Here is a 16,816-nt window from a genome sequence, read left to right as displayed (position 1 = left end):
TTCAGACACTGTGTCTGGAATATTTATCATCGTTGTTTAAATCTCGTCTTTAAAACGTCTTAAATGAAACACTTATAAGATTCATGTTTTAAATCGCGAATGATTCAATGATAATCACCTTTCAATTAGAAAGTAACTAAAATTAGCTCTTCTCAGTTCATTATTTTAGAAACTTGTGTAGAAAACCGTTATTTGTTTCTTTGACGACAAATAATTGAAAATGTTTTACACAAAAAAATATATATATCTACATGCACTTTTATATTGTCTATTAACATCTTAAAGATAAAGATATGATTCTAAATTTGGAATTTTAATTGTACTTCTAATAATTAATTTCAGACATTTGTTATAACAATTTATTAAAAAATATTATGCACTATTATGCAATGATAATTTACAATATGTACATATTGCATATAAATATCTACCTTTTCAATAGAGCTCGGATAGAAAACTGTGCAAGTTTTTTCTTTTTGCAGGTGTTGTTTGATTTTCCATGATACGTTTTAATCGTTCTATATTCAATTTCTTGGGTTTTTTAGAGGAAGTAGATAATGGCTTGTTACTTCGTATTATTTTAGGCGTGAGCACAGGTGATATTGCAGATGTTCTACTATTATCTTTCTTGTTCAAATGTGATACAGGTGTGCAGCCTGAGATATTTAAACCGGCAGTTTTGTCCTTTGATTTTTTCTTTTTCTTTTTGCTTTGCTTACTACTTTGCGGTGTCTCTGTCTGTGAATCATTCAATTTCAGTGGCTTGATGTGTCTTTCTTTCTTGAATGGCAATTCAGTGTTTTTGGAACAAACAGAACATTTAATGACCAATCTATTCATCTCATTTTTTATAGATTTCTGCACCAGAGTTGCACGAACTTTTGGAATCTTTTGATCTGGATTTTCATTCATGCATCGCACGATCTTCTTCACCGACTTAGATACTCTTTTGCCACTCAATATCCGAACTTGATGACCCACAGTATTCCAAAGTGATCCACAATGCGAACATGTTACCAAGGGTCCAAAATTCTGCTGCGGCAGCGCTATAATTTTGCTGAGATTTTTACATTTCTGCCTGAAAACATTTTAATAAAAAATTTAGAAAAATCTTATAAATTTATTAATATACAGGGTGTCCTAGACTTTGCATGATACTTATCAATGGTAGACTTCTGAGATCATTTTGAGACAAAAATCCTATCAAAATGTCGAAGCTATAGTAGATTTTAAATAAGAAAAGTTTAAAGTTGCCAGATTAAACTGTCCAAAATTTGTGCGCTCAAATATGGCACATTACACAGTAGTAAAGGTGTTCTAAATATGATATTCATTTTTTATATTGATTTTGCATATATCTTCACAAGGCCATACGATGTGCTATACCTGAGCCTGTAAATTTCAGACAGTTTGATTTGCTAACCCTAAATCCTTCTCATTTAAAAACTATTCAACATTTTGGTACTAAGATTTTTGTCTCGAAATAATCTCAAAGTCTGGGACAGCCTATATATGAAATTAAAAGTACAATTAATTTTTTTCTTTCCAGATTATCAGCTTTATAATTATCAAGATATGATTATACAATTATTCTTGATGTAATTATTTTAATTTGCCTTAAGGAGTCATCTACAATATATGAAGTAAGCATAAAGGCTGGAGTAGGAATAACAGATAAAATGAATTTATTTGCTGATGCCCTTATTCCAGTTTCTTACACAGGAAGTACGCAGCTTTATACCTACTCTTCATACCAAGCTTACTCCGCGTATCATAGACGGCCCCTAATAACAATCAAGCAATAAAGTTGCAACATCATTTATTCAATACAACACGATTTAATATTTCTTCATCTAATTATAAATAATGTCAACGAAAGCGTGCAGGAAATTACATGTAAAATAACTGCAAGTCCATAACCAACGGCGTAATCCCCAGCTCCTTCGTCACGAACTGATTGACATTCCACAAGTGTTTAACAGTCTCCATTTGATTGTTATAAAGTGTCAATGAACAACGTGCTTTCCTGTATGCGCTTACAACACGCCGATCGACCGATCACGCGCCGTCCCTGCAAAACAAATCGTGACGCTCGCTACGCTCTACTCGCGTGGTTCCCCACTCTCCAAAGTCGCGAAAGGACAACGCGCGAGCGTGTGCCTCGACTACCTCGCTGACTACCCTACCACCGTTACGACAATCAGCGCGAATTAAGTTGGGGTGCCTTGCTGCTTAAAAAAAAAATAATTGCCCGAGCCCCATCGTCGTTTCATAACCAATCTCGACGTGCGGCCCCCGCCAACCGTGTCCGTGTCGCTCGTGTCGACATCACCCGACGCAGTGTGGCCAACGTGAGGAAAAGCGAGAGCGCCGGCGAGATACGTTCCAAAACTCATCCCGTGCCTGTCGTCGTTCTTTCGCTCTGCCGTCTCTCTCTCGCCGACATCCACACCGTACGTTCGTCCCGCGTACGTTCGTCCCGCTCCAAGCCGGGACAACGCGGTTCTCTCGCCTTCTCAAGGTGGAAGAGGACCACAACGAGGGCCGCGGTTACCCTTCTGCGTTACGTGCGACGCCACGGACGACACGGACGACACGGAGGGGGGAATTCGTATTTTGTCATCCTTGTCATCGATGCACCGGGAGCTGTCCTGTCAAACAATAGAAGTGAATCGTGCGTCCGTCGTGCCGTGGCAGCGAGTTAGATCCCGTCGTCGTCGTCGTTCGGCATGGGGGACGGCAAGGAGGGCGAGCGGCAGCCGCTGCTGAAGAACGAGAACGTCACGTATAGCTCACATAGCAACGATGCAATTGGTACGGAGCATGAGCGTGTAAAACACTCACGCCCGAGCGATCGTCGTTGAAGAGTCTCCTCCTCGTCACATCTTCTCACCTACCTGTCGTTTCAGACGAGACGCAGCCCAATGTTCACACCGTCTCCACGATCGGGCCGGACGAGCTGCCGCCGCCGTACCAGTCCGCCATCCAGGGCGGCATGCCGATGGTCACCTGCAGAGTTTGTCAAGCGATGATAGATATTTCCGGCAAGAGGGATCAGCACGTCGTCAAATGTTGTCAGTGTAACGAAGCCACAGTACGTTTCCAGAGATTGTTTTCTTGCAATTTGTTTACGGATACATGGCGGTCATGGTTGCCAACTCTTTGGTTTCCGCCTTTTGAATGAATCTCTGGTTCTATGCCAAACGAAAAAATTCTGCTCGACCGTTTAAAAATTTAATGACCCTTTTCTTTTTAATGTAGCTACCATTTTAGATGAGTTAATAAAAAAAAAATGGTGGGTTAATGTTATGAGTTTCCACGGTTTCTTCTTTTCTTACAGCCTATACGAAACGCTCCACCTGGAAAGAAGTATGTACGATGTCCGTGCAATTGTCTGCTCATATGCAAGAGTTCTTCGCAACGTATTGCCTGCCCCAGGCCAAACTGTAAACGTATTATTAATCTGGCTCCAAGCCCCATTACACCACCAGTTCTATCCATGCCAGGCATGTGCAGAGTAGGCTGTGCTCATTGCCATGACACATTCTTGGTGAGTCATCAAAGATTAGATGGGACACGTTCGAAAATTCTACTCGTTAGGTAGAATAACTTAGAATGATCAGGATGAAGAAATCTTAAAATTGGTCACTTAAAGTTACTCTACCTGATGAGTAGAATTTTCGAACTCACCCATGGTGTATCAAAGTATTATTGTTTCACTGATTTTCACTTCTCTGTCAAACTCCTCCACAGTTTAACACATTAAATAATGCTTTGGCTCGATGTCCACATTGTCGAAAGATATCTTCCGTTGGTCCAGACTTTGCCAGAGGAAGAGGAATTGTATTCATTATCGTTGGGATTATAGCCTTAGTAATTGCTATAGCTGTAACAGTAAGTGTGAAAGCTCGAATTCTTGTTCATATCTGTAATGACGATCTCTTTGATATTAATTATATGCTACACATAATTACAGGTCGGGACCTATAAATATGTAAAAACAAACGGTGGAATTTATGTAGCATATGTTGGTAGGTATAAACAATGTAATTGCATTGCTAGATTGAAGAAATTTTTTCCCATCACAGGGAATTTTTCGAACAGTAAAAAGATTAAGACAATTTTTAGGAGAAAGAAATATGAAGATCTAATATTTTTATCTTCTAAAAAAATCTCCCGTACAATAACAAAACATTAATTTGAGGGAAGATTCCCCATCTGGCAATGCTAAAGCAATGTCTCATATTTCAAAATTTGATAATTTATTCATAGTATTCAGTTATCATTTCAAAAATTTATCCATCACACATTTTTGGATCATATTTCCAGGTGCATTTCTATTAGCGCTCTTATGCTTGGGACGCAGCATTTATTACTGTACGATGAAGATCAGTTTGATAGAGGGTCCCATGTAGTCTCCCAAACAACAGTTGAACAACCAACAATACAAAATCAATCCCACTGAGATGAATGTCATGTAACCTATTTAGAACAAATGTTTATAGTAATGTGACATTACAAGTACTTTTGAGGCAAAGATAGGTATATGTACACATGGCCATATGTGCGTATGCAACCTGTATTGTTTATGATAATGCATGTATACATTCTTATATAATACGCATACACATATGAACGTGTTTCGTGATCAGGAAGAAAGCAAATAATTGCGACGCTTTCCTCAGGTAAGATAATTCATAGGAAATCTCTCTCGGAAACTTGTATTTTACGAAGAGTTGTTTCTATGCACTTTTATATGTACAAGCATAGGATCAATAGCTACGGGTTTTCCGAGTTTTATTTTCAACCTACTTGACTAGAAAATATGCTATATATACGTACATATATGCTTTCTATAATAACACGTATCACGCGTATCAAGCACATAAGTAGAATCAAAGTGCAAATGTATTCATATTATTCCAAACGTACATATAAAGTAAATTTTAAAACTCGTATATGAGTCTGTGCGAATCTTTTTAAAAATTTATTCTTTTATTCCACTTTAAAGCAACTATATCGAAAACAAAAAAAATATTGCATTATTTCTAATTTCTTAGTTTATATGGAATTTGTAGCACACATGAATGAAATTATGTGGGAGATACAAGCGTACCATATTGTATATATTAATATTATAGATAACGCACTTAGATTATACAAATCCATATACAAAATTTTCCTGGTTATTATACAAGTGCTGCGAGACGGTTTTTCTAAGTTTTCACTATCATAAGATGATTTCATCGGTCATGAAAATTAAAATGTGTATATTCCTGTTGATCGGCGATTTTTGTTATATACCTCATAATCTACAATGTGCTCTTTTAAATACAACTTTTCTTTCTATAGATAACTCTCACTCTCAATCTCTATATTAGTTTCCTTATCATAATGGAAGATATGTTATACTTGTTAAAAAAAAATAAATTCCGTTTGGTAAAAAATTAACAGCTGTATTTATTACGTAACATGTGAATAAATTTAGCTGAAATCGAGTAAAAAAAGACAAATATTTAATTGTATACGAAACATTGTGCGAATAAATATACAAAGTTGGAATAAAAAAATGTTCTTTTGTTTTAAATAAAAATAAAAATAAAAAACAAAGTTAAAAAATATAGAAAGAATATGTAATTTATTACGATTGCTAAAGTTTTTTGTGAAAGTTTTAAAAGCACTTATAATAATTTTGGGGCAATTTTTACGTTGCACTATTTTCTGATCTGTGTGATCTATTGTTATCATTTCAAAAAATTCTCCTGTTTCTATTAAAATAAATAGTAACTTGGAGGTTGCAAAGAACAATAATTCACTTCATACTCATTGTTGTTTATGTACATGTATACATACATTAACTTATTGTTAGATAATTAGAAAAAGATAATACTTTTTATTTAAGACAAAGATGGAGATAATATTCATGTATGATCTAAATAAAGATAAAATAAAGCTATTTCTTTATTTAGATAATTTTATATAGATAACGGCGCAAACATATTAATTATAACGTGCGTTCCATTTCACGATGTGCATGATGCATCCATTTATCCTTGTTTAATATTTAACAATAAGGATACATGATACATCATATGCATTATGGGTGAAACGGAATGCACTGATAGATTCGAATCAATCTATATATTCTCTAAATTAGATTTAATCATTGGATAAATAATTTCTGGACGAGTATACTTGAAATTCCCGCTAAAACGTGGGTAAAAAAAGAAATCCCTAGTGTCGTCACGCTACTGCGGAACAGCTGATTGCTGGAAGTGACAAAAAGGAAAATCCGCATCAATTGGGAGGTTACTGAGAAGTATGTGATAAAAAAGGGTCAAAACAATAATTGCGTCGCCGTCTGGACGATATTCGACTTAACAGCGTGGATATTACCAGAGAAATACGTACACCGAGTACTATACCTTCAAATGTGACAGATGTATGGTGTAAGAGATGTCACAAATTGATATTCAGGATTTGTTTAACAAAAGCAGGTGAGACGATTTCTTCTGCAAATATCGCGAAGAATCTCACGAGCATAAGCTATCAGTTAATCCAGTTACGTTATTCTCATCGTAAATGTTGATTGAAAACCACAAGAGTATGGAAGGTATTCTTACAAGTGAATGACTATTGTTTTTTCTGTTACATATGGCATATCCTTTGTAAAGAATATTTAGAGAAAATCGAAACTAATCACGTTTTATTACAATTGTTATTCTCGAACTCAACACAAAGTATTTAAAAAACTTAATTATGTTATTATGAATTTAGGTTTCCTAACGGTTGGCGCCTCCTACTTGTAATATTGTACTCGCCAGTAGGATTTGTACTTGTGTTGCTGCGACTCTTGGTGGTATTACTGCTCTGGCTTCTAGCATCGCTACTACCTGATTGCAATTTCCTTCGAACATTTTTAAGTTACGGCATTAGAATCGCTTTTGGCATCTTGGTTAAAATCGATACTGAAAGTGAGCCCAGAGACAAACAGTCGAGGATAATAATTGCCAATAATGTGTCCGTTCTGGATCATGTCGCTCTACGTCGCGCGACGGAGACGCTAATCCCCAGCGTTTGGGAGCTACCTACTGCCTTGAGTAATGCATTGGGATTGCAAAAGATGAGTATGAGCAATAAGGAGTCGCTTATTGCTAACATAAAGCAATTTCTTTCCAACTCCACGTACAGTGTGGCTGTGCAGCCTGAGTTCGGCACTACTAACAGCCAAGTTGCACTATTGAAATTCAATTCTTGGCCGTTCAGTATAGAAACGTCTGTCCAACCGGTTGCCATTAGAGCATCAAGATCAGAACTTGTACCTGTGCATCTTACCTCATTGGCTTCAACATGGTTGACAGAAGTATTTTGGTTTATGTTTGTGCCCTATACAGTTTTCACACTCAAGTACCTGAAAATCAGACGAAATGCTGACCACGAGATACTTGTACGAGAAGTCGAAAAGGATATCGCGGACGCCCTGGGACTTCAGACATGTTCTCATACGGTGTCGGACAAAACAGAGTATGAGAAGCGCTATCGTATGAGGATACTCAGTAATGCGCGTTCTAACAGAAATACGCCAAACTCACAAGTTATACATAGTATAGAAATACAAAGGATGGTTCGTCAAGTCAGCGAAGTACTTCCATTGGTTCCACACAGTGTGATATTGCGAGATCTCAGTATGTATATAATTGAAATCTGGATTTTAACCTTACTATACTTTTTTCAATATTTAATCATTTTCTTTGTAATATCTTACTATGATCATTGTTAGCCTTTTTAAAATTATAATTGCTATTACGTTGCAAAAAATTGCTATACAATGACTGCATAACAATTTTTTGCAACGTAATAGCAATTATAATTTTAAAAAGGCTGACAATGATCATAGTAAGATATTACAAAGAAAGTGATTAAGTATTGAAAAAATTAACATATATTTTGTCATTTGCTCTATGATTTGAAAAATATTAAATAATAAAAGCAATTAGACTACACATTTGAAACTCAAGGTCTCCAGATTTAAATCCCAATAATGACAATGTTTCACTTTCTTAATATTTTTTTTCTTGTTTACATAAAAAATATATTATCTTTAACCAGAAAAATACAAAAAAATTATTTTAAACAAATTTTTCTCCAGAAGCAAATTATATATTAATATAATGATTAAAAAAAGGTTTGTAACATGATTATCTGTGAATTATTGTATATATTAACATTAATTTATATGCAAAATTCAGCGAAATTAAAGAGTAACACGTCTTGCATTTTTCTTATTAATGTTCAATATTTCTTATATCTTATAAATGCTTATTAGCATCAATATTATTAAATTATCAATTTAATACTGTGATAGTATTCTGGTTCAATTTAAACCGTGCTTCACAAAGCCGAAAATAACGGCGCGCAATTCAAAAAACTAGAAAATATTTATAAAATTACATAAGAAATATTATTAAGTACTAAAATCCTGCTATAACCGTTGTTAGTTTTATCTCAATTATTATATAACAGCAATTATTAAATTTGTTCTTCTGATTTGTATTACAGTGAAAACTCGAAACGTTGACGTTACGATCGCCAATATTCTTGATGGCATTGTTACTTACACTCCGGAACCCAATCCGCCAGCTCAATCGTCTGCGACATCGTCCAGCGGATCTTCAAGTTCTGCGAAAGATAAAGTGCTTGGTACCACTTCCTTCCAAGAGAAGAAAATGAAAATGATACAAGAAGCAAGGGAAAGGTATATTAAGAAACATGGACTAACAAACTGCTGACACTCTTACTACTATTTTATTCTGGTTATAACACTGTCATTATAATATATATATATGTGTATGTATATATATATATATATATATATATATATATAAAACATGTTTTAATATTCATGTATTATATTTACTATTACTTTATGTGAATACATCTTTATTTCTAAAATATAATCACACGTAATTGTACAAATATATATACCTTTCCATTATAATTGTAAGCAATATTTTACAAAAGAAATTGTTTTTTAAATAATGCAATTATCAGCTGTATTATATAATGGTTATTGATCGTAATAATGGAATTACACACTTGAGCAGCAGGGAGATTAAGACTTTTATATCGGATTATCAATTACTATTACTTCATTGTAGATAAACGAAACATCACAGATACATACCATACTTTTTTACTGTATAATACAAAAGGCCAAAAAATTTATATTATTTTCAATATAAAAATGTTTTATATGGTATGTATATTATAATATTTATATATATTATAAATATATATAATACAAATTTTATTTTATAATTTTTAAGTCACTAATAAACAAATACAGATAATAATTACATGATTCTGTTAGAGTTATCGAAATTTTTTAAATAGAATTTTAAATGAATCTATATATATATATATATATATATATATATATATATATATTCATTTAAAAAAAGAAAAAAAAATATATAAATCATTTTTATAATTAATTATCAAGTTTTTATTAATAATTAAGTCATAAAAAAATACGTCGAGCAAAAAATATTTATTAAAAAAATAATATAAGCAAAGAAAAGTATGGGATACCTATGTAACAGTATATGTATAAATTTAAAATCTATATATATTTATAATTATAATTATATAATTATAATAGTATAATTAAATAACTTGTGTATGTGTGTATATATATATATATATATGTGTGTGTGTGTGTATATATATATATATATATATATATATATATATATATATATATATGTATATATATATTATATATATATATTACATAATTCTTATATATACTGTCTAAAATTCTCCATGGAGTTCCTTTCGTAATTCCTAGTAATTACGATATACAATTAAAGCATATAATGTCTATGGAAAAAATAGATGAAGAAATGGAAATGGTAGGAAAAAATGTATTTATGCCTCTTTTAAATATTTCTTACATATTGTACTCCATTTATAAAATTTGGAAGACTTGTTTTGTACTGTACGTGTTATATGTAATATAAAAAATATGAAATCTATAACATAGGAAAAATAGATTAACAAAATGAAATATAAAAACGATACTTTTGTACTATTATAATTAAATTATATATATTGCACTACAGAAACTTAACATTATCACTGAAATGTTATCTTATTTAACATTATTAATAAACGCATATAGTAATAAATTGTTAAGCATAAATTTTAATAAATGTATATGATACAAATTAAAATAAAGCTACTTGAGTTTAAAAAATTCAAATTAAATTGTCTTCAGTGTTATTAAAAAAAAAAACAAATTAAAAGAAAATTAATAGAATTATATGTAAATAATCACAATCAAAAAGTCACAATCATAGTCGCGTTAGAACACTGTAATCTTCTCATTATTATGTACTAGATTATCAATTATATGGTAATTATTGTCTATAGTTAATTTGTAGCAACCATTATCGAATAACAGTGATTATTGTTCAAAATGTATTTTGTATCAGTATTTAAGATTGCCAACACATACATATTTGATATCAAGAAAATCTTCGACCCCATGACTGGAACCTTCCCTTCCTAAACCCGATTCTTTCACTCCACCAAAAGCAGCCTCCGCGCATGAAATTAATCCCTCATTAACACCCACCATACCAACTTCCAACTTACGCGCAACCCTAAATATTTGCGATATGTCCTGTGAAAAAAAGTATCCGGCCAAACCGACCGGTGTGTCATTGGCCTGCCTCATTACCTCTTCCTCACTACTAAACTTATTGATTACGGCTACGGGTCCAAAGATTTCTTTGTTGTAAATTTGCATGTCTTTCGTTACATTGGTTAACAGAGTAGGTGCGAAAAACAGTGGTCCGAGATCTGGCAATGGATTTCCACCGCAATGCACCTTAGCACCCTTCTGAACCGCGTCCTTTACCAGACCGTACACTATATCCATTTGACTCTTCTTTATAAGAGGCCCGTGAGTGATACCCTCTTTACTGCCGTCTCCCATCTTGATATCCGTCTCAATCTTTGCCACGAATTTCCTAACGAACTCGTCAAAGATATCAGCCTCTACGAAAAATCTGTTTGCCGAGACGCATGTTTGACCGGTATTTCGGAACTTACTGCTCATAGCACTGTTCACAGCTAAATCTACATCAGCGGACTTGAATACAATGTACGGCGCGTTGCCACCCAATTCGAGGGCGAGCCGTTTCATGGTCGGGGCGCATTGCTTATATAAGATCTTTCCTACAGCTGTGGAGCCAGTAAACGATAATACTCTTATCTTTGGATTTGCGCAAAGCTCTTGGCCAACAGCGGCGGAGTTCGTTATATTCGTGGTGAGTACATTCAAGATCCCTGCGGGGAAACCTGCCTTTTCCGCGAGGTCTGCCAACGCCAGCGCCGTCAACGGGGTATCCTCGGAGGGTTTGACGATACACGTACAACCAGCGGCGAGCGCGGCGGCCGCCTTCCTAGTGATCATAGCGTGTGGAAAGTTCCATGGTGTGATTAAGGCAGCTACACCGGCCGGTTGTTTTAATAAAAACAATTCTCTATTCGACATGGGAGACTGCAGTACTTCTCCTCCTATTCTTCTAGCTTCCTCCGAAAACCACTCGACAAAAGAATTCCCGTATTTGATCTCCGCTCTAGACTCGGCGAGAGATTTTCCGTTCTCCTTAGTCAAGATCATAGCCAAGTCCTCGAAATGCTCGACCATCAAATTGTACCATTTTCTAAGCAAATCGCTTCTCTCTTTGGCCGTGGTTTTACTGAACGACTCGAAGGCTTTGGCAGCAGCGTCGATGGCTACTTGAGTATCTTCAACATTCATATCAGGAACATGAGCGATAACAGTATTGTCGACTGGGTTGCAAATGGGAAAAGTCTGTTTGCTACTGGCGCCTGTCCAATTCCCATTAACGTAAGCGTTATCTCTAAGGAGATGCATGGCTCTACAGTTCAAAGGCATGTCATACGACAGGCAACGTTGTAATAGCTTTGCTCTAAGCATTTTCTCACACTTGGTAATCAAATTAATATCCTGAAAAAAATCACATTAGAAGAATAATGGAATAATAGAAACTTGGAATATTTTCAGACATAGCTGAAAAATATATATAAATTATAAATTAGAAGCTGTATCTAAAAAAAAAAAAAAAATTACATAAAATATTATTTCAACACCAAGATTTTGCTATGATCATCTTAGCCCATCTATTTAATTTGTCATATTCAAATCACAATCTTAAATCTATATGTTTAAATTATAAATTGCATTGACTTAAATTAAAGTTTAAATTAGAGTCAGTACAATTTATATTTTCTTCATGTGTAATGATTCATATTACTCAACACAATTGCTATAACAATGTTAAATATAATGCACAAATTGTTATTTTTGAACTGTTTGCAAAAAGAGAATTCTGTTGAGAATTCAATAAACTGCACAAAGAGCTATTGATTATTCCTCTATAATACATCATTACAACAAAATTGCATTAACACAATTTTTGTACACAATTTCTTTTCTTTGAAAAATAAAGAGCACTGTAATTATGAGTTAATTATATACAACTTTTTTTAAGTTAATAACCATATAAATACTCTTTCTAGAAATGTAAAAGTAAAAGTCATTGAAGAATTTTTTTATACATGTAAAAGTAATGAAAATTAATTCAGAAGTATTGTGATCTGACATGTACAGAGAAGGTGTCAACAAAACATGTGTGCAGAGTGTTAAAAGATATAAAATTTTAACGATTTAAATTTAAAACATTCAAACTTTTTTAGTAATGTAAGTTTGAGTAGTGTATCAAGTGAGTGTTATGTCAAATTGCTCTTATTATGGCAATAATCATGTATGACATCTTCTCTCCATATGTGACACGCATGTGAGAGAAACAATGTTTACAATCACAGATCTATTTCAAATTTCTAATTTATCTGTAATCCATCCCTAATCTATTTCTAATTCTAAAACAATTGTGTTTGTTTCAGCTATTTTAATAACACTTTCAACACTTACCTTCAATAGGTTATCAGTTTAACGATAGTATTGAGCGTCGCTGATTCGTTTAACGTTCAACCGGTCGGGTGATGTTGTTAATTGAAAGCACGATTGACAGAACGAGCTTATGTAAGGGACGTCCTCTCCTCACTGTCGATCGCATCGCGCTCGACTTATAAATCCTCGGTGGCAAACTGTATCGTGGCTGCCGACGCGTCGGCGTCCTTCAGTCAACACGCTCGTTATCGGGCTGGCTTATTTGTTGTGTTGAAAGTACGCACTGTGAAAAAATACAGCAAAGCTATTCGTATCATGAGCGGTAATACAAAGCGGACTATATACGTAGGTATGTATTAATTAGTGATAAAAAATGATAACCTAATGTATCTAATGCACGTAACCTAACCTTTAGGTTTACTTCAATCAAACTCCGAATAACTTAACCTTAGAATGCTACTGTAGGTAAATTTTCATGCAAGTATTATTTTAAAGTCAATGCAGTTTTTATTATTGAAATTGATAATTTTTGTTGTTGAAATTTTGAGCTTAAAATAAAACGTTTTTTACATTAGAGTAGCGTCAATTCAGTTATTTTAACTTCTTGCAACCTAGGCATAAAAAAGGACATAAAATAGACTTAAAAAAAGTTAAACAATTCTTAATTATCTGGATTTTTACCTAGATTAATGAAAGAAAAATAGGAGTAGTATTCCACAGAGCTACTCTGTGATCAATTCAACTGATACTTAATTGCTAACAGTAAAATTTTGTACTGTATAATTCATCATCTTTGAATTAAATTTTCTGTTATTAATTCACATTTAGTATTATATTTGTTATTAAAATTTTAATAGCTTAAAATAACTGTATAATTTAAATAATTTAATAAAATTTATTTACATTAGTATTAGTTTAATTTAAATTCTCTACAGAAAACTGCTGTTATTTGTTGTTTTAACAACCAAATGACAACAAATAACATGTTTGGTGTTATTTTGATGTCAAAACAATGGCAAATAATAGCAGTTTACTATAGGGAGTTCTAATATCTTGCAATCTAGACATAAAAAATGTAAAAATATTCTTGATTATCTTGATGAATTTTTGTTAATGCTAGAAAAATATGAATAATATTCTAGGATTAGTCTGTGATTAAGTAACAGTAAAATTTCTCATTTTACAATTTGTTGTCTCTGAACTTTCTTTAAATTTTTTCTTGCTAATTCAAGTTTACTGTGATGAGTTTTGTTATTAAAATTTTGATATTTTGAAATAAAATAACATTTGATAAGATTTTTTTACACTAATTTTTAAAATAACATTAGCGCAGTTATTCCATCATCTTGCAACCTAAACATAAAAAGTAGACATAAAATAAACATAAAAATGTGTAAAACGTTTTTAACACTCTATACATACATGATTTTTAAGCATCTTCTGTGTGCATGACTGGGTCATTTGTGTTTGAGTTAGTTTTTTATTATTATAAAAAAATTCTTCATCGACTCTTACATATACTTGAACAACTCTAGAAAATATTGCTATTTGGCCAAGTGTTTGTAATATTTCAGAGAAAAGAAATGTGCTGGACATTTTTGTCCAATCGTGTGCAAAGAGTGTTAATCATGTTGACAAATTTTCAACATGAAAATCTAGAGCAGTGTTAAAGAAAAATGTGAATAATATTCTAGGGTTATTTGTCAAGGTTCAACTGTCATAATTGCTAACAGTAAAATTTCTAACTGTACAATTCGTCATCTTTAAATTAATTTTTCAGTGTGTCAGCAAGAAAAAATTAATAAATTTTTTTCACAAAATATTTGCTATAAATGTTATTTAGCAAGTTTGTCTACCTACTTATTAAATTAATCAAAGTTTGATTGAAGTTATTCTACATCTACATGTATTCAAATTGCTATTATTTATTTGTATATTTGAGAAATTATGTTTGCTATAATTGTTATCAAAAAATATTGCACGCAAATTATCAGATTAATTTGATTCTATATCTTGTTTTTTAGGTGGTTTAGCCGAAGAGGTCGACGAGAAGGTGTTGCACGCGGCGTTTATACCCTTTGGTGAAATTGTCGACGTCCAAATACCACTGGACTATGAGTCTGAAAAGCACAGGGGATTTGCGTTTATTGAATTTGAGACGGCAGAGGATGCAGCTGCAGCTATAGATAACATGGTATATTTGTAAAATATTTGTAACAACATTGATGAATTGTTTGATAGCTATAATCTGATACTGAGAATTTTTTAGACTTTGCGTTGTCAGAGATCATTTATTTTATGAATTGTTTGTTGATAATGTCAGCTCTTAAAAATTAATACCGATAAATTTTACATAAAATGGATAACTTAAAGGATATAAAAAGCATTAATATTCTTTTGATATGAATATGATTTTTATGCTTATCTAATCATTAAGGATATGTAAGAAACAGTGTGACACGTTGTTTACGTTTGCAGCGCGATAATTTATCAAAATTAATCTACGTTGATTAACACAGAATGACTCGGAATTGTTTGGCCGAACAATAAGGGTAAATATTGCTAAGCCACAAAAGATAAAGGAAGGTTCATCGAAGCCAGTGTGGGCGGACGATGCTTGGCTGCAAGAGCACGCGGGCGAGACATTGAAGAGCGATGACAACACAAAGACAAATGATGTGGCGCAGCCGAAGAAAGCAAAGCAGAATCCTCAGGTTTACTTTGACATAAGCATTGGAAAGCAAGAAGTCGGCAGAATTATTATGATGTTACGAGCAGACATAGTGCCAAAGACCGCAGAAAACTTTCGGGCACTTTGTACGCATGAAAAGGGATATGGATATCAGGGCAGCACCTTTCACAGAATTATTCCAGATTTTGTATCCTTAAATATCATATTCTTTTTATTTTGTTGGAAAATATTTCAGATAATTTTATTTATTCCTATTTTTTTACATTATGCAAAAATCCTTAACATAAACATTCTATAGATGTGTCAAGGAGGCGATTTTACAAATCACAATGGAACAGGTGGAAAATCGATCTACGGCAACAAGTTCGATGATGAGAATTTTGATTTGAAACACACAGGACCAGGAACGCTATCAATGGCCAATTCTGGTCCAAATTCAAATGGATCACAATTTTTCATGTGTACTGCCAGAACGGAGTGGCTAGATGGAAAACACGTTGTCTTTGGGCATGTTCTCAGTGGATTGGATGTACTTAGAAAGGTTGAAAAATGTGGGACAAAGGGGGGCACACCAACACAAAAAGTCGTCATAACTGCTTGTGGAGAATTAGTGTAATTTTTGTATATATAAAATGTTTTGTAATAAATCAGAATTTATAAAAAAAAGTCAATTACAAATTTTAATAATTAAATCCTTTATAGTTATTGATTTTTATATTTTCAAACAATAAAAGTAGACGATTTTTGAATATTTAATAAATTTTATTTTCGTATTTTATTAATTAAATATTTTTAAATATATAGACTTTAAAAAAGTATAAACTTTAAGAAAATATATTATTTTATTGTGTTTAACACTGAGTCATGACATTTTTCTGAGTTTTCATTACTTTTTTTTTACAAATATAAGAAATTCTTCAATGACTTTTACATATACTTTAACATTTCTAAAAAGTATTTGTATGGTTATTTATTAAAACAGAAAATTGTATATAAGTGTTATAACTAATTACAGTTTAATTACATTATTTCTTGGTTTTTCGAAGAAAAGAAATTCACAGGAAAAAATTGTTGAATCACTTGTATAGTAATAAAAGTTAATAAAAATATATGTATAC

General features: G+C 32.8%; 5 protein-coding genes across 6 annotated transcripts; 3 read left to right on the top strand and 2 right to left on the bottom strand.

The window, feature by feature from the left end:
• Positions 1-294: 294 nt before the first annotated feature.
• LOC105200882 lies at positions 295-2,451 on the bottom strand. The gene is made up of 3 exons (XM_011168673.3): positions 2,170-2,451; positions 1,895-2,071; positions 295-1,078 (listed from the first exon to the last, which is right to left on the bottom strand). The coding sequence occupies exons 2-3, from the start codon at positions 1,987-1,989 to the stop codon at positions 436-438; spliced, it is 738 nt and encodes a 245-aa protein (XP_011166975.1). The 5' UTR covers positions 1,990-2,071; positions 2,170-2,451; the 3' UTR covers positions 295-435.
• Positions 2,452-2,526: 75 nt separating this feature from the next.
• Positions 2,527-5,451, top strand: LOC105200883 (type 1 phosphatidylinositol 4,5-bisphosphate 4-phosphatase). Its single transcript, XM_011168675.3, has 6 exons — positions 2,527-2,814; positions 2,910-3,094; positions 3,341-3,550; positions 3,754-3,894; positions 3,977-4,031; positions 4,330-5,451. Exons 1-6 carry the CDS (start codon positions 2,730-2,732, stop codon positions 4,413-4,415), a joined length of 762 nt encoding a protein of 253 aa, XP_011166977.1. The 5' UTR covers positions 2,527-2,729; the 3' UTR covers positions 4,416-5,451.
• A 726-nt stretch (positions 5,452-6,177) lies between these two features.
• LOC105205924 (lipid droplet-regulating VLDL assembly factor AUP1) lies at positions 6,178-10,264 on the top strand. Its single transcript, XM_026131191.2, has 3 exons — positions 6,178-6,497; positions 6,778-7,685; positions 8,560-10,264. Exons 1-3 carry the CDS (start codon positions 6,457-6,459, stop codon positions 8,787-8,789), a joined length of 1,179 nt encoding a protein of 392 aa, XP_025986976.2. The 5' UTR covers positions 6,178-6,456; the 3' UTR covers positions 8,790-10,264.
• LOC105200884 (succinate-semialdehyde dehydrogenase [NADP(+)] GabD) lies at positions 10,081-13,251 on the bottom strand. Its single transcript, XM_011168676.3, has 2 exons — positions 13,028-13,251; positions 10,081-12,043 (listed from the first exon to the last, which is right to left on the bottom strand). The coding sequence occupies exon 2, from the start codon at positions 12,011-12,013 to the stop codon at positions 10,493-10,495; it is 1,521 nt and encodes a 506-aa protein (XP_011166978.1). The 5' UTR covers positions 12,014-12,043; positions 13,028-13,251; the 3' UTR covers positions 10,081-10,492.
• LOC105200886 (peptidyl-prolyl cis-trans isomerase E) lies at positions 13,215-16,369 on the top strand. 2 transcript variants are annotated; one of them, XM_011168677.2, is made up of 4 exons: positions 13,215-13,355; positions 15,031-15,200; positions 15,526-15,885; positions 15,997-16,369. In XM_011168677.2, exons 1-4 carry the CDS (start codon positions 13,322-13,324, stop codon positions 16,312-16,314), a joined length of 882 nt encoding a protein of 293 aa, XP_011166979.1. In that variant the 5' UTR covers positions 13,215-13,321; the 3' UTR covers positions 16,315-16,369. The 2 variants fall into 2 exon arrangements, with proteins under 2 accessions (XP_011166979.1, XP_039308779.1); XM_039452845.1 differs by lacking the exon at positions 13,215-13,355 and adding an exon at positions 13,447-13,467.
• The last annotated feature ends 447 nt before the right edge of the window (positions 16,370-16,816 follow it).

This window comes from Solenopsis invicta, chromosome 8 (assembly GCF_016802725.1).
Source record: "Solenopsis invicta isolate M01_SB chromosome 8, UNIL_Sinv_3.0, whole genome shotgun sequence".
NCBI classification, from domain to species: domain Eukaryota; kingdom Metazoa; phylum Arthropoda; class Insecta; order Hymenoptera; family Formicidae; genus Solenopsis; species Solenopsis invicta.
Note: the sequence above shows the minus strand (reverse complement) of the source record. Positions and strands in the feature narration are given on the sequence as shown.

Bases quoted from the DNA above. Each gene is read 5' to 3' on its own strand.
- LOC105200882 (XM_011168673.3), bottom strand. From the start codon at position 1,989: ATGGAGACTGTTAAACACTTGTGGAATGTCAATCAGTTCGTGACGAAG. The intron at 1,079-1,894 runs GTAATTTCCTGC...AAATGTTTTCAG, and splicing joins GACTTGCAGTTATTTTACAT to GCAGAAATGTAAAAATCTCA.
- LOC105200883 (XM_011168675.3), top strand. From the start codon at position 2,730: ATGGGGGACGGCAAGGAGGGCGAGCGGCAGCCGCTGCTGAAGAACGAG. The intron at 3,095-3,340 runs GTACGTTTCCAG...CTTTTCTTACAG, and splicing joins GTCAGTGTAACGAAGCCACA to CCTATACGAAACGCTCCACC. The intron at 3,895-3,976 runs GTAAGTGTGAAA...ACATAATTACAG, and splicing joins TAATTGCTATAGCTGTAACA to GTCGGGACCTATAAATATGT.
- LOC105205924 (XM_026131191.2), top strand. From the start codon at position 6,457: ATGTCACAAATTGATATTCAGGATTTGTTTAACAAAAGCAG. The intron at 6,498-6,777 runs GTGAGACGATTT...TTATGAATTTAG, and splicing joins GATTTGTTTAACAAAAGCAG to GTTTCCTAACGGTTGGCGCC. The intron at 7,686-8,559 runs GTATGTATATAA...TTTGTATTACAG, and splicing joins TGTGATATTGCGAGATCTCA to TGAAAACTCGAAACGTTGAC.
- LOC105200884 (XM_011168676.3), bottom strand. From the start codon at position 12,013: ATGCTTAGAGCAAAGCTATTACAACGTTGCCTGTCGTATGACATGCCT.
- LOC105200886 (XM_011168677.2), top strand. From the start codon at position 13,322: ATGAGCGGTAATACAAAGCGGACTATATACGTAG. The intron at 15,201-15,525 runs GTATATTTGTAA...TGATTAACACAG, and splicing joins CTGCAGCTATAGATAACATG to AATGACTCGGAATTGTTTGG. The intron at 15,886-15,996 runs GTATCCTTAAAT...AACATTCTATAG, and splicing joins ACAGAATTATTCCAGATTTT to ATGTGTCAAGGAGGCGATTT.